Here is a 23,524-nt window from a genome sequence, read left to right as displayed (position 1 = left end):
CAGGGAACATGTGAAGTCTCAGGTCCCTTTGCAGCTGTAGATGGGCTGCATGGGAGGAGCTGGCTGGCTCTGCTGAGCAGTTTGAGCGATTTTCAGCAGGACTCTTTGTGTTCCAGGCTGGGGTGACTCAATAGGCAGCCCGTCAGAGAGGGGAATGACCTATGATGCCCTTCATGTCTTCGACTGGATAAAAGCACGGAGTGGAGACAACCCTGTCTATATATGGGGACACTCCCTGGGCACAGGGTAAGCATCTAATCTTAGTGGCACTCCTAAAGAACATTAAGCACTGACCTCGGATGAAGGTGCTGTTTTGCTATAATCCCTGGGCTGGCTTGGCTTGGCATCTGTGGTATAATTGCTGGAGGGTGGCTTCTCCCTCTGCACTGTACAGAGTGAGAAGGGCTACAGTGAATGACTGCAGCAATGGATCTTGAACTTCATTGTCCGGAGGGTTCACACTAGAAAGACACTTAGAATAATAGATTGCAGATTGAATTTCAGAGTAGAACATCAGACTTCTCTAGTATTCTAAAAGAGTGTCTCACACCAGCCATGCTTGTGTGTGCCTTGTCCTTACAAAAGGTTTTCCTCCTGTCCTGATGAACATGCTGTGTGTAATCAGTGCTTGTGTAGATGCCTGCATGACTTTGATGCTGGCCACCTCTGATGTTTGCATGGTCATGCCTGGCACAGGGAAGTTCAAGGTGTCAAGTACCTTTGCCTTCATGTTTTTAACTTTAATTTCCTGCTTCCTCCCTTTCCATGGCTGTCTGGAGGCGAGTCATGTTCAGCACCACAAGCTCTTACCTTTGTGATTGGTGGAGGAGCAGAGGTAACACAAGAGTTACCTTTGAGCTGATCTGTGTACAGATAAAGTGTAAGACCACAAAAGCTGCGAAATACATGCTGGTTCAGGGAGGTATTTCAGGGAAGTGGCTCTTCACTGCTGTGACACTAAACACCCTGCTTTGTTTGAGAGAAGACAAAGACTTTGTCTTGTCCTCTACACTTTTTGCCCTGTCCAGAATCCCTTTCTGGGTCAGATCATGCTTGTGATGTTTCCCAACACTGCAGTCAGAGTGTCCTGAGACTGGTCCCCAGCTGAGTTCTTTAGTGACCACAGCCAGTCTGGAGTTCAAGGTTTGTGAAATGTGCTGTGCTTGGAGGACTTGGCAACTTTGGAAATATCCCTGTCTCATTATGGTGATGCATAGGGGAGACCTTGCTGCTTTCTGTCCCAGTTAGGGAAGCAACTTGCAGTGTAGCCCTGGGATGCTGCACTCCAGCTGCCTGGATCACAGCCCCCCCTCTGCCTATATGCCGTATTCCCCTCTTGCTTGCTCAGCCCTTGTGGTCTGGAGGTAGGAGGTTGTGTTCCACTGCTGTGGATGTGCTGGGAGCCTGACAGGCACCTGAAAGGAGTCCATCCAAGGGGCTGCCTGGTGTGTTTCTTCCTTGGATTTGTTCGCTTAAACACAGGCCCCTGATGTTACTTGGGGCAGTCGGGTACATGAGGCTGGTGGGAGCACAGGACCAGCTTCCCAGACCTCGTGCAGTGTGAGGGATCGACCTTGTGGCTGTTGAGTTGTACCTGTGCCAGGTACAAGTGGAGCTGCTGCTCTGCAGAGGGCCTGTGCCAATTCAGTGCTCCTTCTTCTTTACAGAGTTGCAACAAATCTGGTGCGGCGGCTCTGCGAGAGAGGTGAGTGTGACGCGTGGATGCGCTTCCCAGAAGCCTGCTGCTGACCCAGATTCCCGCAGATGTTTGGGGTGGTGACAGAGCTGTCCTTGGCACACCGTGGCAGCAGCTGCTCTCATGAGGCAGACCCTGACCTTGCTGGCTGTCTGCACCCCTGCATTTCAGTACATTGCCTTTGGCTTTTCAGAAACGCCTCCGGATGCCCTGATCCTGGAATCTCCATTCACCAACATACGGGAGGAGGCACGGAGTCACCCCTTTTCTGTGGCAAGTACACAGTGACACTCACACTGGTGGGATGGAATTGTGTGCATAGAAATGAACCTTCAGAAGTGTTGTAGCTTAGCTAACTGCACCACTTGTGGGGCAGTGGTGGTGTCTGTAAACTACACTTGAGACAGCTGCTGGGAACACACAATAAGCAGTGCCAGAGCCATGTGTCCAGCATGGGAATGAACTGGCTCTGAACTGAGCAGACACCCAGTCCATGCCTCAGATGCAGCCAAGCTGGTGAGATGCCCTGGGATAAAACTCTTCGCAGAAGAATTGCCTGCAGTCCTGCATGAAACCTGGAGACTTTGACCATGCAAGCACCCACAGGGCCTGCTCCTGAGCAGGCTGGTAAGATAGGCCTGAAACAGGGGAGGAAAAATAATGCTGGTGGAAATGGGCAGTCTTACAGCAAAGAGCATGGTCAGCAGCCAAGGGATGTTATGGGGTGGCAGTGGCCTGCCCTGTTAGTGCTGTTTGTATCAGTGGCCTGCTGGTGCCTGCCACTAATGCAGATTTTTCCTCTCAGATATACAGATACTTCCCTGGATTTGACTGGTTCTTCCTTGACCCCATCACGACGAGTGGAATTAAATTTGCAAATGATGAGAAGTGAGTTACCTCTTTGCTGGGGTCTCAGCTGTGGCTGCAGTGGCAAACATCAATGAGGATAGAGATGAGACTGCACTCTCTGGGTTTTTTTTGTTGCTGCATTGCTCTTACTGGAGTGATTTCAATTACTCTCACAGCCCTGAGAGCAGCACAGTGCAGCTCTGTCTTTTTAAATTGTTCATGTAAGAACAGATGCAACAGAGAGAACAGAGACTACTCAAGGATTTGCTGATTTGGTTTGTGCCATTTATGCTTTTCAAGTGTACCTTACAAGTTAAACAGTAGCATTGGAACATGGAAGGAAGGTTTGAGTAGATTTCTTTGCTGTGTATTTGCTTAAGCCACTGTGCCTGTAATCACATTGTGTCCTTTCACTGAGTCTTTCATTGAAGAGCCTGAGCATTTGTGAGTTTCCAGTATTGGAACCAAACCGGACTGGGGGGGGGCGGGGGGGAAAGGGTGATGATTTACAGTGGAGTGAGCCACTTTTCTCTGGTCTAAGCAGCAAGAAAATTTTATGAGCATGTCTTTCACTGGTGAATTTTCTATAGATCAAATGAATGGTGACCAGATAAGGTTTTAAATTGTAGTTAATAGCCCACAGCACATGTTTGTCATTGCACTTTTCTTAAAAAGGTACATGTGTTGGTGTTAGAGAACGATGGGATTGCTCTGAGCCTTTGTGACATTGTTGTCTGTTTTACAGTGTGAAATACATTTCCTGCTCCCTGCTCATCCTTCATGCTGAGGATGATCCAGTGGTACCATTTCACCTGGGAAAAAAGGTACACACGTGGCTCTGCAAACTGATCTGATGGGAGGAACTGGTGTGGATAGAACGTCTCAGCCAGGCAAGAAGTCAGTAACAGAAAGGTGTAAAATGCATAGCCCAGAGGGACTGCAGATTCTGTAGTGTTGGAGGTGGCAAATCAGTAGTGAAATGAGGCTGAAGCCACCAAAGCTGCTCAAGCCAGGGCCTCTCACCCATGCCTGAGGGGGCTGCGGGTTTGGCAGGGGTAGCTGGGTTGGATTAACACGAGTCCCTCACTTGCCTCCCCTTGGGTTCAGCTTTACAACATCGCGGCGACGTCGCGGAGTTTCCGGGACTACAAGGTGCAGTTTGTGCCCTTCCACACAGACCTCGGCTACCGGCACAAGTACATCTACAGGAGTCCAGAGCTACCTCGGATACTGCGGTAACTGCGCTCCCCGCTGGGCTGGGCACCCGGGCACCCTTTGCTCTCCACAGCGGGGGAGATACCGGGGCTGGCTTAGCACGGGAGTCAGAGCTCTCCACCTCCTTGCAAAGCAGGTTTTGGGAAGGGAAGCCACAGAAATCTGGGAGCACTTTCTGGCTCATCTCTGCTGTGAGCTGCATGCTCTAGAGGAGCTGTTTGCAGAGCAGTTCCTTTCGTTTGGCTCTTCCAGTGGGAGCCTCTGATGGGTGTGAGAGCAAAGCTCAGTGCTGTTCCTTGTAGCTGCAAATGCTTGAGACAGTATTTGCCAGGGGAATGGGAAGGCCTGCAGGCTGTAGCTAGCACCAGAGTATAGGAGAGCCAAGTGTCACTGCTTTGTCATTTCCTTTTCTAGGGAATTCCTGGGAAAATCTGAACATGAGCATCATCACTGAAGACTGTCTGCTTGTCAGCACAGAGATTTTCATTTCCTTCCTCTCTCTCCTTTTCCTCCCTGCTCCCTGTGGGTCAGTCTGCCGTTCTTCCATCCCTGGCACTAGAGCAGGTCAGGGATTCCCATTCCAGCCCTGATGTGTACCCTTGGCAACTCCAGCTTCTGGCATCAGCATCTGTGACAGCAGAAGGAAGAAGCTGTTGGCTCCTTTTTGGACTTAGACGGAGGGGTGGTAACAGCCCAGAAGCCAGTACCAAACGGTGAAAAATGTAAGCGCAGCAAAGCCTCACCCATCCCTCATGGTACTGCTGAGGACAGATGTTCCTAGGACTCTGTGTCATGACCAAGGATGTTTCTTTCACTTTTAAACACTGCTGCTGTTTTTGGATCATGTAGAGATACATTTGTAGACAAATGGCTTTTGCCATGTCTCCTTACTGCAGTTGTCTTGCTTGAGTTTGAGGTGTTCTTTCTAGAAAATACATGTTTTGCCTTTCCTTTTCAATCAGTGGCTGTAATTACAAATACATGGAGGATCCAGGTAGTGAGAGGTATTTTTATTCAGCTCTTTAGTCACAATGTGCTGCAAGTGTTGGGGTAATTGCACACATTTGGAAATAAAATGAAAGATTTTTTTTTTTTTGTTCTTCCTTTTGAAACATCTCTTTAGTGGGAAAGGCTAGTGCCCTTTTATCTTTCCTGTACTTTTTTCCTTCTGAACAACATTTTTTGCTCCCATTCCTGCTATCCTCTGTGGACCTCCTCCCCTTCACAAGTACTTCCTATTAGGATTGGAATGACACATGTATATAAACTGCAGATTTGGGTGTTTAAGCCAGAAAGTGTGAGATTACTTTTTTGCTTGATCTCCTCTTCTGGCTGCTGGAATGGATGTCTTCCATTACCCCTGCACACACCCAGCCAGCCATGTGCTGCTTTTTGGTGAGAAGGGCAAGGGTTTTCTTTCCTTAACTACTTTTAACTCCTTGGGTCAGGTTTTCCTGTTCCTGGTAGCCGTGTTGTTCCACTGTGGTTAAAAGCAGGCAGTGATACAGTTTTTTGATGCAAAAATAAACCTGGGGTGTTACTCCCCATCTCTTCCCCCTGCCTTCTGTGCACTTCCAGTAGCACATCTTAGCCCCTCTGACAGCCATTGTCCAGGAGGAAGTGGAAATGAGCCCTTCCCACAGAGAGAGGTTCTGGGGATGTCCTTTCCCTGCATGGGGCTAGAAGCAGGGCTGGTTTATGCTCCGCATTGAAAGGGGAGTCAGTCACACACTGCCTCACTGGGGTCCTGCCCCATGCCAGTCCATATAGACAGTACCAGGTGCTGTAGATTTAGTCACTAGTGCTCAAAGGGAATTGTGCTGCCCCAACTGGTCAGGGGTGTACAGCATAGTAATAATCTGCTCAGCATGCATCAGAGTTATATCTGAAGGCTCATACTAGTTGCAAAAGAGACAGTAGCTTGTTGTTTTATCAAGATTCTTCTGCCATTAGCGCGGTTGTCCCTGAGGTTTCTGACCTGATACTCATAAAGTAGCTGTGCCACTTCAGTACAAGTGCATCAACCATAATTTATCGCACTGACAGACAAGAAATGCTTACCTGGCTCTGGAGAGTAACACACACATTCCAGTTAATGCTGCTGCTGGCAGCTGGCTTGGGGCAAAGTGCAGCCTGAGCTGGGGCCTGGCTGCTGCCTTCCTCCTGGTGGGACAGAGCTGGGTGTCCAGCACGAGAACTGCTGCTGTTGCTGGTCCCACCACCACCATTCCTGTTAGCAGGCCAGTGCTACACTTGGAAATTTAAACTGAAATGTTTATCTAAAAGTGGTGTAGTTTTAATAAAGGCATTTACTGCTGATTACTTTAGCTTTACCAGTCTTACCTGGCAGTTTTTGTGACATTTTCCCCACATTGAGCAGGTCAGCTGGGTGTGGGGCAGGGCTGCAGTAGGGTTATGTGTGGGAGGTGAGCTTGCAGCTGGGACTGGGCAAATCTTTGGGGCTGCTGCCAACTCTAGGGGAGTGACTTTCCTGGAGCAGAGGGTCTGTGCCTGTAGTACAGCTGCAGCTGAGGCTCTGCTTCTTCCCTGGGAATGGGGGAGATGGGAATTGCCTGTGTGATTTCTAGTTCATGAGCCCTGTGTGCCATTTGCAGGGCAAACCCAACACTAACCCCCACCCCAGTGTGTACAGTCAGCCTGTCGTGGGTATGTTGCCTCCCCATGGTGGTACCATGCCAGCTGCAAGGGATTACAAACCACAAAGCCACAGCTGGGGAAGGACAGCAGTGATTCAGGCATTGTGGCCTGAACTTGTTGCAACCTGAACTTGGAGGCATGGAGTAGTCACAAGTCAAACCAGCAGGTGTTCAGGTTGTTTTAATGAGTTGGTGTCAAACAGGGCAGTACTGGTGCACTACACAGCACTATGGGTGTTAAACTGTGACCCCAGCACTGGGAGGGACATGTGGAGCAGTATGACTGCTACAGAGGAGTGCCAGGGATGTGATCCACTGTTCACCCCCAGAGCAGCACACAGCTATACCTGTAGAGCCAAGAGCCAGCAGGCTCAGCCACCCAGCTGGCAGTGGCAGGTACAGCCCTCCCTATGCAGACACGGAGGCTAAAATCCCTGGAGTAGCTTGGTTATTGGGCCTTTAGTTAGGAAAAAGGTGTGGTAGGAGGCTACAGTAAGCTCTGTGGCAAGGAAGTGGCTGATCTCAGGCTCTCTTGCTTGTGGCACAGTGTTTGACATTGGTGCCTGCCCTGGGGCCAGCTGCTTTCACTGCCAGCCCCCCCTTCTTTAGGTGATACTGGGGCAGGGGATGGGCAGGGATTGGCCTCTCCCAGCTTTGGGCCTGGCAGACCCCTGGAGAAGACACACTCTGTGTTGGTTAATCCTACTTGTGGGGCAGGGTCAAGGAGGCCAGGCCCTTGCACACAGCAAGGAGGGGAGGGTTTACTTGGAAAGCCCTTGTTAAGCACGGAGCAAGCCGTGGAAGACTTATCCATGGTCATCTCACTAAAAGCACTATGCAGCACATGCAGGCTAAGTAGGTGCAAACACAAGGTCCTTTCTCTTGTCCCCCAGCTCTTGTTCCTCATTCAGGGCTCCTCCTCAGAGCATCCTTCTACCTCTCTGAGGGAAAGGCCTTGGTTCTGTAGAGCTGAGCCCATCTGACTGGTGGTGAAATGCAGGTGAGGCCTCCTGCAATGGGAGCATATCCCTCCTTCCTTCCCTTGGTGCTTGCATCAGTTTCGGGGGAGGTTGGGTGGGGGGATTGCTGTGGCAGAAGGCTCCACCCCCCAGATCTCACGGGCATACTCTGTGATGGTTCTATCACTGGAGAACTTGCCCGAGCACGCAATGTTCCTGATGACTTTCCTTGTCCATTCACGAGGATCCTAAGAAGAGGAGAGGCAGTGTCAGTACCCAGTTGCTCACTCAGTTCCATCCTGGCTTGCAGCCTTGTAGGGCACTGGCTGATTTAAAACACCACAGTGTGGGGCTGCTACAGCAGCCAAACCTGCCTCACCGTGCCCCAGGGCACACACATGCTGCAGTATCCATAAGGGCTCCACTGAAGCACACTCATCCCAGTTACCCCGAGCCTTCCCACTCAGCAGTGGGCCTGTCTTACCATGAACAGCTGGTCCACTTGCCCTTGGCACTTAATGTAGGCCTCATAGTCTGCAAACACCTTAAACCTGAAACCCAAAGCAGAGTCTGGCTGGGGTTTGCCTTCTGGGCAGGACAGACATCTTCCCATGAGCAGGCAGGGCTCCCTGCTGCACAGGGATGCTTCCCAGGACTCACCTGTCGTGGTACATGAGCATGTTCACAACATCCTTGAAGCAGCCGGGGTCTCGAGGGGAAAAGAAGCCGCTGCTGATCTGGTCGATGGCCTGGCGCAGCTCGGGCAGGCTCTCGTAGTACTCGCGGGCGTTGTACCTGTGCCCAGCACAGACAGGCTCTAGGCACTGCTGCTCTTCCTGGGGCCCTTGTGTCTGGGGCAGGCAGGGCAGGCAAGGATATGGTACAGCTCCTGAGTGAGGGGACTTGCTCCCAGGGCTGTGTCCACCAGAGCACCCTACTCATAGCTCCAACCAGCAGCTGTGTCTGATACACTTTGTGCCATGTCCCACTCACAGCCACTGTGCTCTGGGTGAGCCGAATCCTTGCAGCCCAAGGCAAAGACTGCCTCTAGCGCCTTGCTTTTTCCTGCTCCAGAGCTGCCCAGAGAGGAAGGTGCCCCTCCCAGAGAACGTGGCTATCCCCACCAGAGCTGAGCTCTGCATCCCCATCTGACAAGCCCTGGTGTGCACCAACCCTTTCCGATCCAGGGCCTCCACGTCCTCCACTCGCATGCCAAATATGAAGAGATTTTCTTCGCCTGCCTCCTCAGCCATCTCCACATTGGCTCCGTCCATGGTACCAATGGTGAGGGCTCCATTCACCATGAATTTCATGTTGCCAGTACCTGAGGCCTCCGTGCCAGCTGTGGAGATCTGCTGGGAGAGATCCGCTGCTGGGATCACTGCCAGGTGCAAGAGAGGCAGGAGTTAATCCTTGGCACATTGCAGCTCCCCACAACCAGGACTGGCATTTGCCAATGGCCCTTCTGACCTCGCTCTCAGCCCAAACAGCACAACTCTGGAGCCAGGCTCAGCTTTGCCATGACCCCATGCACCTGATGCCAGACCTGCATGAAGCTGGCTTCCTGCCCTTTGTGGAGCCTTCAGGCTCTTGCTAGGGAACAGGCAGATGTCCTGCTACAACAGCCTCTCAGGCCAGCCCGTTCCTGGGCTTGGCTGGCACATGCCCAACTTCTGACACATGCTTACAAAAGACCAGACATACCCTTCTCAGCCAGGGATACCCGGTAGTTCTCCAGGAAGATGACCTTGAGCTTGTCCCCCACATAGGGGTCGTTGTTGATGACCTCACCAATGGATGTGATGAGTTTGATGATCATCTTGGCCATGTGGTAGCCAGGGGCTGCCTGAAGAAGAGCAGCCCAGAAATGGGGAAAGCTTTTAAGGAAGGGAGAGCATGAGAGATGCCAGTGTGGGGTCCTCACTGCAGGGAGTCTGAGCCTCACCTCTGCTGCTCACATGGAATCACAGCATGGTTTGGGTTGGAAAGGACCTTTATAAGACATTTAGTCCAACCCCCCTGCAATAAGCAGGCACATCAACTAGACCAGGTTGTTGAGAGCTCCATCCAACCTATCTTGAATGTTTCCAGAGATGGAGCACGTATCACCTTGGGGCAACCTGTTCCAGTGGGTCACCACACTGATAGAAAAGAATTCCCACCTTAGATCTAATCTAAATTAACCCTTATTCAATTTAAAACCCCTATCCCTAGTCCTATCACAACAGATCCTGCTAAAACATTTATCCCCATCTTTCTTAAAAGGCCCACTTCAAGTACTGAAAGACTACCATAAAGTCTCCCCAGACCCTGAACAATCCTAATTCTTCCAGCCATGAATTAGGAAAAACACCCTATTGGGAGGAAAGGGCCTGAGCCATGGGGTAATAGTGATGGAGCCTTGCTCAGTCCAGTTAGCCCATGGAGCTGTTTCCTACTGCTGACTAATCTACAGCAGGCCCAGCAAAGCCATGGAAAGGGGACAGGACCTTCCCCACCCACCCCCTGAGGCACACATGCACCGAGTCTGGAATGCAGGTTACCTTTCCTCCGATCATAATGGTCCTGGGCACAAAGGATTTGGATGGATTACATCTGATGCCTGAAAGAGCAGGGATCTTTCTTCAAAATTTTTTCAAATTTGAAAGGTCAAATTTCATCTTAAAAAAAAAATAAAAATTATAACTTCAGAACTGAAGATAAACTGGGCAGAGTTTACTGCCTGGATCAGAGATGGGCTGGGATCTCAGCCCATGTCACAAGGACCCACCATCCTTGCAGGACCCTGAAGCCCAACGAGATATGTGGTGGGCAAAAAATGGCCACAGAATCCTTGCAGATTCAGATCCTTGGAGAACTACTCAAGCCAGAACAATGCAGAGCTCCAATGACTTGCCTCCCTTTGGGAATGGGCAGGGGCTTCAAATATACAGTGGGAAATGGGGTCTTAACTTGTACCAGGTCGGTCTTGACACCTGCAGAACAGGTGTGGAGGTTACCTGGGCTGGAGATTTGGGCTGTGAGCTTTTTTACAGAGCTCTGTATCACCCTCCAGACACTCTGTCTTCCCTCCTGGAGAGAAGTCCTGGCAGTGAGAGGCTGGGGGACTTACGGTTGTAGAGGGTGATGGCATGCAGGCAGTTCAGCAGTTGCCGCTTATACTCATGGATTCGCTTCACCTGGACATCAAACATGGACATAGGGTTGATCTTCACCTTGTACTGCTCCTCCAAGTAGGTTGCAAACTTCAGCTTGTTCTCCTGGCAGAAAAATACAGGCATGAGTTCCCAGGACTTGCATCAGAAGTGAGCATTCGCTGCTGGGATGTTCCTGGCAGCATGGTGCTCTTAGCCCTCTTCCCCTGGGCCACCTCCAGTGCACGTTACCTGCTTGACTTTTGCCACATCCCTGATAAAAGTCTCATTATCAATGAATTCCAGTAGCTTCTTCAGCTGGCTCAGATCTGTGATAAAGCTCTCACCAATTTTCTAAAACAACAAACCAGGAATGTCATGAGACACTTCACCTAGTCCCCAACTGCCCTTCCCCAGCAGAGGTGCCACTGTCCCACCGGGAACTGGAATAGGCAGTGTGGCCCAGAAAAGGGCTACAGTTTCTCAGGGTGAGGTTACTTCTCTGTGTCACAGAGAAGCCAAATGGAAACAGGGCACTAGTAAAAATTTGGACAAGTCCCCCTTTCTCAAGGAGTTTTAGCAGAAAGAGGGAGGGTGTGTGCACATATGCCACGGCCTCTTGCCAGCTGGAGAAACTGATGGGCAGGACATGAAGATACATTTAATTGCAGGATGATATTCAGCCATGGCATGTTGCAGTGTGATGTAAAAACCTGTCCTAAAGGGCCTGGGAAAAAGAAGGGACAGAACTGGGGCTGGGCCTCCACAGGAGCTCTTTGTGCTTATGAAGCTGCACACTTGTGCAGACACCCTGTGGTTGGTTGTCTCTGTGTGCAGTCCCCATGAGGGCAGGGACCAGATGCAGATTTCTGCCTGGGGGCTGACCAGACTACAAGAAGAGGTGACCAAAGGGATCATGCTCAGCCCCTCACCTCACATGCTCACCACTCACCTCAGCAATAATGTCAGCCAGTCCTGGGTTGCACAGCAGGAGCCAGCGCCTTGGCGTGATGCCATTGGTCTTGTTCTGAAACTTTTCTGGCTCCAGCTCATAGAAATCCTTGAACCTGAAACACCAGGGAGCTCTGAGCCACACACCACCACCCAGAGGTACAGCTGGGCCACCCCAGTTGCTCACTCAGTGTGTGCTCCTGACTCAGGATTGACTCTGTCACTCTCCCTGTAACAGCTGTGAACTCTTTGCTGCCTCTTACCCCCTCCCTCAGCAGTACTGCCGAGAGTTTCACCAGCTCCAAAGGGAGGGAGTCTCCCCAGCAAGGCAACCAAAGCAGACCTGGACACCCAGCTGCCCCAGTCACCCCTTCCCAGCTGGCAGGCAAAGCCCAGTGGGCAGAGAGGGTGCCTGGCTATGTCCCAACTCACACTGAGTTCTTCACGATGTCGGAGTGGATGCGGGCCACGCCATTGACGGCGTGGGAGCCAATGACGCAGAGATGAGCCATGTTGATCCGCTTGCAGTCTCCCTCCTCGATCACCGACATCCTCCGCAGACGGTCGATGTCCCCTGGGTACAGAGCTGCCACACGCTGCAGGCAGGGAGAGGGACAAGAGTGATACAGCCACAGGAGCTAGGAGCATTCCCATCCTAAAGGTGGTCACACCAAGACCCCCAGGGTTCCCACAGCCTAGGACCAGTCCCTTACATCGAGGTGCATTTGGTTAAGGGCATAAATGATCTCCAGGTGGCGTGGCAGCAGCTTCTCAAACATGGAGACGGGCCAGCGCTCCAGGGCTTCAGGCAGCACGGTGTGGTTGGTGTAGGCACAGGTCCTTTTTGTGATCTCCCAGGCCTGCATTACAAACAGCAGGTTAATGCACATGCACCCAGGCCAGGAGGGAAAAGGAAATCCCACAGATCCTTCCCCTGCAAGGTTCAGCATGGTCCTCCCAACTCTGCTCACCTTGTCCCAGTCCACTTTCTCCACATCCACCAGGATCCGCATGAGCTCTGGTATGGACAGGGCAGGGTGGGTGTCATTTAGCTGAATAGCCACCTGCAACACAGACTTGCTGGTCTCAGTTCTGGCAGTGACAGGGCTGTGACAGTGCCCTGCACGCTCAGGGGTTGGGGTAAGGGTCAGCCCCAAAGCTCTTCTCATGACTCACAACCCAGAAACAGACAGACCTCTCATCAATGGAGCTATTCAAACTTTTCAAGTTTTGCTCCAAATTACAATTTTTTCCCTGGGAAAATAGGCCTGGAGATCATCTCTTTTACAACCCAAACCGACAGGGTGTTTGTATAAATGCCCCCATTTAGTCCTGAGCACTCTGCTCTCCCTCATGAGAGGCAGGTCTGGCTGAAATTTCCCCGGTGCTAGAAACTCACCTTGTCTGGGAAGGTTTCAAAGCATGTTCTCACAGGGTCTCGGCAGCCGAATTTGGAGGACTTGAAGCGGCGGATGATGTCCTGGAGGGTGGCAGCCACCACAAAGTACTCCTGCTTCAGCCGCAGCTCCTTGCCTTCAAAGAACTGAGTGGGGACACCACATCCATCAGAGCTGCAGCTGCCATCCCCACCTGGCAGCCAAAGCCCTGGAGATGCTCCTCTGCACCCCAAGGGGCTTCCCAACACCCTTCAGACATTTGGCTCCTCACCAGGGCAAATGTGGATGCTTCTCATATGTCTCTGATGTGGACAACAGCTGCAGGGACTCACAAGGGGCTTGGCATCCCAAACAGCTGCTTCCAGAGAGAGCAACAGAGCCTGCCCCATCCATGCTCCTACAAAGCCAACACAGCTCCCTCCATTGCAGCAAAATCCTTTTCAGGATTTTTGGACAAAGGATTTGGGGCTTTCTGCAATAGCCAGAAGTGCCTCTGGACATACCAGCTGCCTCCTACACACTGTGCTTTGTGCTGGTCTGTTTTAAAACACCAGAAGGTTTGATAGGGTGCGGGGTAAAGTGCAGGATATTTGCTTTTCCAGCACAGATGCCAATCCATGACTAGATATGAGGGGTCTTCCCTTTTGGACCCAGAGCTCAGTGAGTGCTTGGCCTGGGACAGCCCTTGCAGTGAGAAATCTCTTAATTAGGGATGGAGATGAGTCCCCACCATGTAAACTGGCAACTGCTTTGAAGCTGAAGGAGTAATGTCTTCCCCTCCCTGCAGCACGGAACAGAGCAGCTACATCATGTAGGCCAGACTCTTAGCTGCCAATCAGTCAGGAAAGACCCTCTGGAGCCAGCAGAGCCACACCTGTTCACTGGGAATTATAGGGACAATCTACTGTATTAAAGCAGAGCAACAAGCATCAGATGGCCATGACCTTCCAGAGTTTGCAAACAAAGAGATACAACCGCAGGAAGGATAATTCTGAGCAAAAGGGAAGAAAGGCAAGCAAGTCACTCACGTTATCATTTGGGTATAGAACTCTGGATATGTTTTCTGCCAGGTTTCTGTCCAACACTGCCTCGATGTAGTCACCCATATTGACTGCAGGGAGAGAAATACACACAGCACTGCAGCAGCTGAAGAGATTCAGTCAGGTCCCTGACACCATACTTTTCCCTCTTCTCTTGCTGAGAGATTTTGTAACAGGAATATTCAGGCTGGTAATAATGGAACAGAATGGGAATGTACATGTATGAAAGGTACTAGAGTGGCAAGAGGAGATGGGTGGGTGTCCTGGTGTATGAGGGCTCTGGAAGCAGTTGGGGAGTAGTGTGATTCATGGATTCGCACACAGTGCTGTGTTTTGGAGATAGCTATGAGATAAATACAAAGCAGGCCAGATGTGAAGTGCTGTGCCAGGTGCCATGCACAAAGGGACAACAGTGTCCCAGCCTGGCCAGAGGAGAGGCAGTGGAAGGACAGCACTTACACTCCTGGAGGTTGAAGTCGTTTGGCGCCTTGGCGGACCAGAGTCTCATGGTGTTCACAGTGTTGTTCTTGTATCCAGGCACTGGGGTGTCGTAAGGCATGGCAAGGACAACCTGGAAAGGACAGTATTCCCCCCTGGTCACAGCACAGCTCAGAGAATGTGGGACAGTGGCTGAAACCTCTGCAGGAAGAATCCAGAGGATAAAGACAAGTCCTGGCTGTGGAAGGACTCTCAGCTCACTAAAATACACCTGAGCCTCACCGATTTCCCTGCTGTCATGGGCACTTCCACCACCTACTGGGAAAGCATTCATAGGGCACCAGAGCTGTCTGGAGCTTTACTGACCAACTGGAGTTACAACCCCATCAAACAAATTCAAGAGAGAGTTGCAAGAAACCTGCTGACCCTCCTATACCAACTGGGGTTGCTCTCAGAGCACTGAAAGCACCCTCAGCTGCCCACCGTGATTCTGTCTGTGCTGGAGTAGAGCCAGGGCAGCTTGGACTTTTGTGTTTCCATCTGGGATTAACTCCACAGCCTGAATCCTGCCCATTAGCCTTCTGCAACCTGCCAGGACCAAAACCTACAACTGCAGCACCATTTCCAGAGCCATCCACCCAATATTCAGGGTTTGTTGAACCTGCCTGGATAACTCTACTGAGATCTCCAGCACCTGAACTGAACATGATTGTGAAACTCTTTGTGCAGTTTGCAGATGATGCTTAGGCGTCAGGAGGCTACATACATGGCTAAGTGAGTAACCCTGGAGCTCCCAGCTCACACAGCAGGGAAAACCTGGGCAGATCAGTGTGTTGGTCCTGAACAGCCCCTTTGTGCTGGCATCAGCAACAACTACCCTCTGGGGAGAATCAGCAAAAGTTCAGGCTTTCCAAGCTGTTGTTACCAGTTCCGAACATGGAAGCAGGCAGGGAGCCTGCCCAGGGACTGGGGCACACATCACATGAACTCAGCCATGCTATATTTGGAGACTGCATCTTTGGCTTTTTCCAACCTTTCCAACTTGTTCCCTAAGCAGTCCTATCTGAAAACTAACCTCCTTGTAGGAAGCAGTGTTTGGGATCCCTGAAACCCCAGACTACCAGCAGGATCAGAAGAAAGGCATGCTGAAATGCAATGGTACTTGGTGCCCAAATGGATGCCTGCTGCACCTGGGGGCCAGAGACCTCTGGCACAGCTCCTCCAAAATGTTCCCTGTGCTGGGGCTGTGGTGACCCCCAGCACTTTCATCTGCCAATGGCCTAGGTCACTGCATGGCCTCTGACAACCAGAAATAAAATGGTTTATTTCTCCTCTGAGCAGGCCCAGGTGACTCTGTAACTGAGCTTCAGCTCCTGGAGCTGAAGTGAATGGCTGGGGTCTGTGACTGTGAGCTCCTCGGATTAACTGAGCTGGTCCATCAGGCTGAGAGACCACTGAACATTATGGGAACAAGGTTAGGTCATCTCCCTGAATCACAGAGAAATTACTTGTCCTTCCTTCCTCTACCCTGAGCAGTGCTTACAGAGGAGAGGCTGAAGCATCTTCAATCCTTTTAATAACCCTGTGCCATTGTTAGCAGCAAGATGGGAATGCACCTATGATGAAGTAGCCTGAAAAAGCATGAGCTCCTGAAGTACAGCATTACCTTCTCAACTGTGGGAGAGGCTGAAAGGGTGTTTGTGCACCATGATGCCACAAAACAAGGCCTCCAGGCAGACTGGAAACTGGAATCCATGTCTCCAGCCTTCCCTGGCAGCACTCAGCCCATTGAGCTGCTCTGGGAAAGAGGAACTTGCTCTCATGACAAGAATTAAACACCCACAGGATTGCTCCATGCCCCTGCACAGCAGCAACATCAGAACCACCTGAAAATCTACAGGGTGTGAGTGAGCAATGGCCAGGAGCAATGTGGAAGGAGCCTACAATTCTCCTCTAACATAAATCCATGCAAGACTGGGGCTTTGCCCTGGAGATCAATAAATCTCTCTTTCTTCTCAAATCCTGCTGCAACAATTCAACAGCTTTTATCCCTCAAACCCCATAGGCTATGAAGTCACCTTTGGAACTGCAAGGGTAGCAGATACAGTTTGGCCAGTCTGGGGGAGAAGCAAAGCCTGAAGACCTCAGGCAGCCCAGGGTTACCCTGCCTGGCCTTCTCCAGCCCAGCAGGGAGACAGATGGTGGTACCTGGGTGTCGATCCACTTCACCCCCTCGGGAGTGTGCTCCACATGGCCGTAGAAGTGCACTGGGAGCATGTACTCGGGACGGGCCTTCTCCCAGGGATTGCCGTAGCGCAGCCAGTCATCCGCCTCCTCCACCTGCAAGAGAACATGGGCTTCAAGGAGTGGCTCATGGCTCCAAGTGAAGGCTGAACAAGGCTCTTTGAAAGGAGATTGATCTGAAAGCAAAGCTCCAGCAAGCTGGCTTTAAAAATGGATATGCAGAGGCCTCTAGAGGATAGCTGGGCTTTCCAAAACTTGGATGACTGCATCCCAACTGGCATAAATAAATCAGCCTCTACTTTTGTTAAGGTTTAAACCATCCAAACTGCACAGACCACTGCACTTGGTTTTTCTCCAGTCCTTTACATCCAGTTTGACTGTGGATTGTGGAATATGTGGGATATGGCACCCAGTGGTGCTGTTCCTGACCACAAGCAACACCCTGTAAGCCAGGTCTTGTTAACTGCTCTGCCCTCTGCCAGAGAGGGTTTCTCCTCTCAGCTCACAACTGTGGCAATGAGAGCAAAGTGAATCCATCAGAGCCACCCAGGCTTAGTGTTATCCAGAGATGCTTTGTGCCTCCACGGATTTCTCTGCTGTGGGGGGGAGGGACTTAAAGGAAGGGGGAGATAGTGGGACAAGGAGGGGCAAGGCAGGGGGGAGTGCCACAGCCCAGCATGCCACCACCTCTGTTCTTTTTTAAGAAACATGAAGTCAAATGCAGGGGAAGATTTCCCCTCCCTGTTTTCACCATTTATGGGGCCTAGCATTGCAGCTACTTTGTGGAGAAGCAGGAAAAAACAACCTTCAAACCTCTCTTTGTCCCTGAGTTACAGAGTGATGTTTTAAGGAGAAAAAGATACTTTATACTCCGAAGCAAGGTAAGTCTCCTAATGAAAACCATTTCCAGGCACACAGTAAGGAAAACTGCTAGCTGGGGCAGTTTTTTAGCCTATTTTCACTGAAAAATAGTATGGTCACTAATGCTACAGGAAAATCTCTTTTTAAGTCCTGTCTGCCACTGACCAGGGAAACCACAGGAGCAGCAATCACCCAGGCACTTTCCTACATTCCATCATGATCAAACACATCCTCTGCCAGACACCTTCCTGAGGTATTTAGGCACATCTCCATCCTTAGTCTGACTGCTTTGCTGAGTCACTGCCAAGCTGGATGAGACTTTGGGGCTGTTGCAGCTCCACTGTGGAGATGCAGGCAGGCAGACCTCTGGTCTCAGCCATGCCCTGTGGCTCAACTCTCGCATCATCTTGCTGAGTGACAGACTCAAATGGCCAGTTTAGGAGTAGCTCAAGGCACTGCAGTACCTTTTACGTCCAGGCCTTGCCCATAGCATGAAACAGAGGAAGAAAAAGGGACCTGAGTTTCCCAAGTACCTGCCAGCCATCGACAATCTTCTGGTTGAAGATCCCAAACTCATAGCGGATGCCATAACCATAAGCTGCCAGCCCCAGTGTGGCCATGGAGTCCAGGAAACAGGCTGCAAGGATCAAGGAAACAGGCTGTAGGAGCAGAGCGTGGGCACTCTGCAAAGAACCTCACTCCTTGCTTGCTGCATGTGCAACAGCATGCTGTGCATGGAGATGAGGAGCTGCCACAACAGTGCTGCTGGAAATGTTTATTACTCAGAGGAAACCCATGTGCAGAAGGGAGACAAGGAGACAGTCTGCAGCAGAACTCTATGCAAGTCCTGCTGAGCAACCACAAACCCCCAAAAATTGTTGGTGACAAGGACAGGTCACCAAAACCCCAAATCCAGCTTTGTTGCAGTGAGAGCTCTTCTAAACTGGCCTTGGTCAAAGCCTGTCTGCCCAGTGAAGCAGAGCTTCTGACCCTGACCTGCTCCACCACCAGCTACTTAACTATTATTGCTTTCAAAGGAAACCCTTCCAGCCCTCAATCCTGGCATTTCTGGTAAAGAACAGCCCCAGCGTTTACGCTGTGCCGGGGAGCTCTCATCTCCAGCTGTCCCACGGGACAGGCAGACTAAAATAGCAGCCAACAATCTGCCTGTGTGAGAGCTGTTGAGTGCCTCTGAGAAGTGAGAGATTTCACGGGGAGGTGAGGAGAAAGGCTCCAGACAGCCTCTTCCAGCCGCAGCCCTGCCTGCTGCACTGAGGAACACACACCTACAGCTCTCACTGGGGAGGGGATGTTTCTGGCCAACCAGGAGCAGGCAGGAGGGTCCCACACTGCTGAAGCTATGGGGCAGATGCCAGTGGTGAGGGTGTGACAGCCACACCACCCTCAGTCCCCATGCACTCTCCATGAGAAGGAAACTTTCCTCCCCCTGTATTACCTGCCAGGCGGCCCAGGCCACCATTTCCCAGTCCAGCATCTTCTTCAATTTCTTCCAGCTCCTCCAAGTCCAAACCCAGCTATTGGGGAAGAACCACAGCAGAATATGTCACCAAACAAACCCCATGTCCTGAGCTGCTCTCCAAGGAGGACAAACACATCCCAAAACCACCCACACTGAGGGAAGTTAAATCCACAAGGTCTCTGCATCCCTCCCCACAAAGCATCTCACCAGCCCCTAGTCCTTGGGCAGCCCAATTGATTGGAAAACGATTTAGCCCATCACCAGATGTCACTTTCCCATAAAGAAGGTTTCCTTAGAGACTTCAGACAAAACACTCATGCCCTGGCATCCCGTCAGGTCAGGATGCCTTTGACCAAACTTGACACTGGAGACAGTATGGGAGGAATGGTCAAGTCAGTGTGCAAGGAACCCCTGAGTCCTGCCTGGGAAGGGGAGCTCATCCCTCTGCCCATGCCCATCGGGTCCTTGAGGAAGGGCAAAGCCATGCTGGCAGCAGTGACTGCAGCATTCACCATCACTCTCTGTGCTTCCCACATCCTGCCCAGCCTGCCACCAAGCTCCTTGGCTGCAGTCCGTGGCTGGAAGTGGTTGCCTGCATCTCTTGAGCCATTAATTCTATGGCCTGGGGGCCCCTGCCAAATGAAGGCTAAGGCTGCCAGCAGCAAGGACTCTCCAAGAGTCCAGAGGTGCAGACTCTCAGGGGGCAGCAGTAGCTCGCCCTGGTGCCAGGGGGGAACAGTCAAGCCAATACCACAGCTGCTCCCCAAACTGTTTTCCCAGCACTTCAGTGGTCTGCAGCCACAGGTGGGAAAGCCTCCTGCACAGAGTGATGGGGACACAAAAACTGAGACAAATTCTCTCAAATGACAAAGCCATGCTGGATACAAGACCTCTGAAGCAACCTGGCCACTGGCCATGATGAGCTCCACATGCTGGAGGCTACAGCAAGGAAAGCCTTGGCATGTCGGGCCAAATCTGCACTTGAAAAGTGTCTTGTAAAGGAACTTGGAGGATGCTCCCTGAAAAAAACCAGCCTACCCTCTGAGGCACAATACCTCAGAGAGGAAACAGGTGCCTCCCTGGAAATCCCTTCCGATCTCTTGGCAAGGAAAGTGCTTGCCAGGATGTTTCCTGGCAAGTTGTTACAGCAACTGCAATACCTCGTTTAGAGATACAGTGAAGTGCCCAACCTCTGCTAGTAAGTGTAACATGGATCAATCTGGTGGGGCAGAGGGAGAGGAGAGGGGAAAAATAAAGCGTTTGTGTGAGAAAGCCAAAAACCTCACATTCTGTCAAAAGAGGTCACTGTGCTGCTGCAGAGGTGTCTGTAAATAACCATATAAGTAAGTAACAGTGGCCTCACATTAGTGATTGCCTTGGAGATACCCAGCAGTGTTTTTTTCCCATCATCTGAGGACATTTTATTTCAAGCAAATTATTTCCCCTCCTTTCTCCCTTCCCACAATTAACTTCTATCTGGCAGCGCTGCTGCTGTGCCTTCTGTACCTCAATGTATGAACTGTAATTTGGTGTTTTGCTGCTCTGGTCCCAGTCTCTCCCATTACACTACATCTCCTGTGATAAAACATCACCTCTCCTACTAATGGAAACCTCTTTGCAGCCTGTGACTCTCATGTCATTTAGGATACTGGGTGATGTTTTCAGTATACCCTTCTGGGTTCTCCCATTTGCTACAGGAAAATGGTGGTTTGGAAAAAATGTACTCCAACTCCACGGAACCACAATGCCCCCCCATTGTCTTCTCTAGGGAATGAAAAACACTAAGAAAGAGCCAAGCTTCATTTTGTATAGTCCAAATAACACAACCTTCTCAGATGAAGCCCTGAGAAATAAAAGATACTCAGCCATCTGTGTGGAAAAGTTTAGCCTCAGGGGGACCCTGGTACCCCCAAGACTTTACCTGGTAAATGGCTTCGTCACAAGCATTCTGCAGGCCCAAGTTCACCATGGTGTTCTGCAGAGTGCGACCCATGTAGAACTCCAGGGACAGGTAGTAAATGCGCTGGAGAGGCAAAGCGAGACACTTACACACAGTACAGCACTTTGTTTTCACCAAAGCTGCTTAAAATCAATAGCAGACCCAAGCATTTTCCAGAGGAGGGATGTCTTCCCAGACTGGCTTTTGGCGCCTGCTCCTGAACACCACGCACCAGAGCTGTTTGTCAGAAGAATTTCATGCGGGACGCCGGCCAAGTCTCCACCACACATCTCCCCGCCAACAGCCTTCTATAGAAAAATCTCGCTGCCTGTTAAGTGTTTCCCTAATTAACTCAGGGCAAGTATTATCTAGGATGCTGAATGACATATTTATACACTGTCAGGCTCAGCTGAGGTGATGTTTACGCTGGGCTTTTAAAGTTTTCCCATGCTAGGCTGAAGCTGATCCAGTCTCCCAAAAGCCAGAGCAAGCCCCCTGCCCCATGCAGGCCGGCTGGGCTGAGGGCCAGCACCTTCCTGAAAGTAATTTTCCAGCACTCCCATCTGATGGGTCCTGCTGCTCACCCCACACCAAGTTTCACTCCTGTTTCACCCTGCTGAACAAGTAAATTGTCCCATGGGTGGCAGGGTTCCTGGCACAACTGTGCAGTGACCTTCCAAGTTTGAGAGGAGCTCTGTCTGTGCCACAAATACTAACGAAAGCCTGCTTGTGGGATGAGGAGCAGGCTGTGCAAACTTTTGCCCTCAATCAGATTCATCACTGTGGGTATTTTTATAAATAAACTGGAATTCTTAACAGAACAATAACCTGACTTCAAATTATGCCATCCTTTGAATCTATTTCCACTGTAGTGTGGCTCTTTCCCTGCTAAGCAGCAGGATTACCCACTCTGCCACCTTTGCTGGGAGTCTGAAAGGGCCAGTCTATTCCCTGGGGCTCATCAGAAAGACTGAAATCATCGCACACAAATGTTCTGCTCCTTTCAGTCTCCCACAGGGGCACACTTCTAGTGAAAATCTAAGTGCAGAGGACAGGAAGAAGACTCACTCCAGGCCCCTCTGAGCCTTTCTGGGATCTGCGCAATTCCTTCTGTTGGTGCTGCAATACAGATCAGGGTACATTTGTGTGAGTTAGGATAAAAGGGAGAGTCCCAAGCCCCAGGGTAACTCCCAGTGCACGTGCAGCCATTCTGTTGTGAAAGTGCACTTTGTTTCCTGTGTCAAGGCAATATTCATAATCTTGGGAAAAGAGCTGACTCAGGGAGGTGGCTGCCTGCCTGCACCCTGGGGAAGGTATGTGCCTTTCTCAGTACACACCTGCTCTCTGTGCCTCTCCAGTCAAGCACTGGATTGAGTCTTAATTCAGAAGGATTAAGTCTGAATTACATCTTGCAGTCCCCAACACCTCAAGGATCACTGTCCTGACTTGGCAAGCGGGGAGGAATCCTGAGCTTTGGTGACCTGGGAGAGCATGTCTGGTTTTCACAAGGCAAGAAACTCCTCTCCAGCTTCAAAGCTGAGCTGCCTGCATGTTCTGCAGGAGTGAAGTCAGGACACAACTGTGCTGAGCCATGGAGGTGATGATGCCCGCAGGGGACACCACCGCAGCAGTGTGAGTGCAGGACGTGACTGTGGTGGAGCATGCAGAGGAGCTGGTAGCAGCAAAGACCTGCTCAGAGTGGGACCACAGGGGACATGGCTGTGACAAGGTACAGGGGAACAGTTATCAGAGTGTCTGAGGTGGGGCCATGCTGCAGTCAGGTTCAGTGGAACCGGACCGCAAGGAGTTTGTGGGGACACAGTCAAGGCAAAGTGCACAAGGGACACGGCTGTGGTGATGTCAGTGGGGACACAGGCATGGCAAGATGTGTGTGCGGGACACAGCCACGCCGAGGTGCGTACAAGGGACACGGGCATGGTAATGCCTCTGGGGACACAGCAACAGCGGAGTGCGTGTGAGGGATACAGGTGTCATGATGCCCGCAGGGAAGAAATCACGGTGCGATGCATGAGGGGCACTGCCGTGGCAAGGGGCCCCACAGCCAGGTGCATGCAAGGGACGAGGCCCATGGGTCGCACCCACAGGGACACCTGCCAGGCAGACACGGAGACACCCTTGGTGAAGGCACGGCCGCCCAGCCCCAGCCCCTCGTCCCGCCGGGGCTCACCTTGGGGTCCCGCTCGTAGTAGTGCTGCTGGGTGCGGATCCAGCGGCCCACCAGGTGGTCGCGCACGGTGTGGGCCAGCGCGAAGTAGTAGTCGCGGGGGGTGGCGACGTTGCGGTCCTTGACGAGGGTGAAGTGGAGGTGGCGATTGAAGCTCTTGCGCACCTCGGCCACGTCCCCCAGCCCCGCGATGCCCCGCACGCTGATCTGCTTCCGACGGTCCCCATCGCTCAGCGGCGCCGCCATCCCGCCGCCTCCGCCGCCGCCTCCGCCGCAGCCGGGGCAGGGCCGGGGCAGGGCCGGGCCGGGCCCGCCGCGCCTGCGCCTCCTCCGCCCGCCACGAGGCGGGGCCGGCGCCGCTGCCGGGGCGGGCCGAGGGGCACCGGGAGGGCGACTGGAGACTGAGTGGCGTAGGGGGCTGGTATGGCACCGGAGGACTTGGATGGCAGAGTGACGGATGGCACGAGGGGTCAGGGATG

At 51.7% G+C, this 23,524-nt stretch overlaps 2 protein-coding genes across 3 annotated transcripts in view; one reads left to right on the top strand and one right to left on the bottom strand.

Moving 5' to 3' along the window:
• Positions 1-6,093, top strand: part of ABHD12 (abhydrolase domain containing 12, lysophospholipase) — a 37,830-nt gene extending 31,737 nt beyond the window's left edge. For both annotated transcript variants that reach the window (XM_086879041.1, XM_086879042.1), the window contains exons 7-13: positions 117-246; positions 1,668-1,705; positions 1,890-1,969; positions 2,502-2,584; positions 3,291-3,369; positions 3,653-3,780; positions 4,175-6,093. In XM_086879041.1, coding sequence (XP_086735167.1) covers positions 117-246; positions 1,668-1,705; positions 1,890-1,969; positions 2,502-2,584; positions 3,291-3,369; positions 3,653-3,780; positions 4,175-4,214 — 578 coding nt within the window. In that variant the 3' untranslated portion in view covers positions 4,215-6,093. The remainder of the gene's footprint in view (positions 1-116; positions 247-1,667; positions 1,706-1,889; positions 1,970-2,501; positions 2,585-3,290; positions 3,370-3,652; positions 3,781-4,174) is intronic.
• Positions 6,094-6,582: 489 nt separating this feature from the next.
• PYGB (glycogen phosphorylase B) lies at positions 6,583-23,395 on the bottom strand. Its single transcript, XM_086879038.1, has 20 exons — positions 23,049-23,395; positions 20,843-20,944; positions 18,898-18,976; positions 17,975-18,078; positions 16,545-16,676; positions 14,358-14,469; positions 13,887-13,969; positions 12,861-13,004; positions 12,433-12,525; positions 12,175-12,321; positions 11,894-12,057; positions 11,463-11,577; positions 10,763-10,864; positions 10,489-10,636; positions 9,920-9,978; positions 9,081-9,222; positions 8,550-8,757; positions 8,037-8,171; positions 7,861-7,927; positions 6,583-7,624 (listed from the first exon to the last, which is right to left on the bottom strand). Exons 1-20 carry the CDS (start codon positions 23,289-23,291, stop codon positions 7,472-7,474), a joined length of 2,532 nt encoding a protein of 843 aa, XP_086735164.1. The 5' UTR covers positions 23,292-23,395; the 3' UTR covers positions 6,583-7,471.
• Positions 23,396-23,524: the final 129 nt, after the last annotated feature.

The sequence above is a fragment of the Cyanistes caeruleus genome, chromosome 2 (genome assembly GCF_971803275.1).
Source record: "Cyanistes caeruleus chromosome 2, bCyaCae1.hap1.1, whole genome shotgun sequence".
NCBI lineage: Eukaryota > Metazoa > Chordata > Aves > Passeriformes > Paridae > Cyanistes > Cyanistes caeruleus.
This window is presented reverse-complemented; position numbering and strand designations above follow the sequence as displayed.

Bases quoted from the DNA above. Each gene is read 5' to 3' on its own strand.
- PYGB (XM_086879038.1), bottom strand. From the start codon at position 23,291: ATGGCGGCGCCGCTGAGCGATGGGGACCGTCGGAAGCAGATCAGCGTG. The intron at 12,526-12,860 runs GTGAGTTTCTAG...TCTGTGTTGCAG, and splicing joins TTGAAACCTTCCCAGACAAG to GTGGCTATTCAGCTAAATGA. The intron at 9,223-9,919 runs GTAACCTGCATT...GCTCTTCTTCAG, and splicing joins CCATTATGATCGGAGGAAAG to GCAGCCCCTGGCTACCACAT.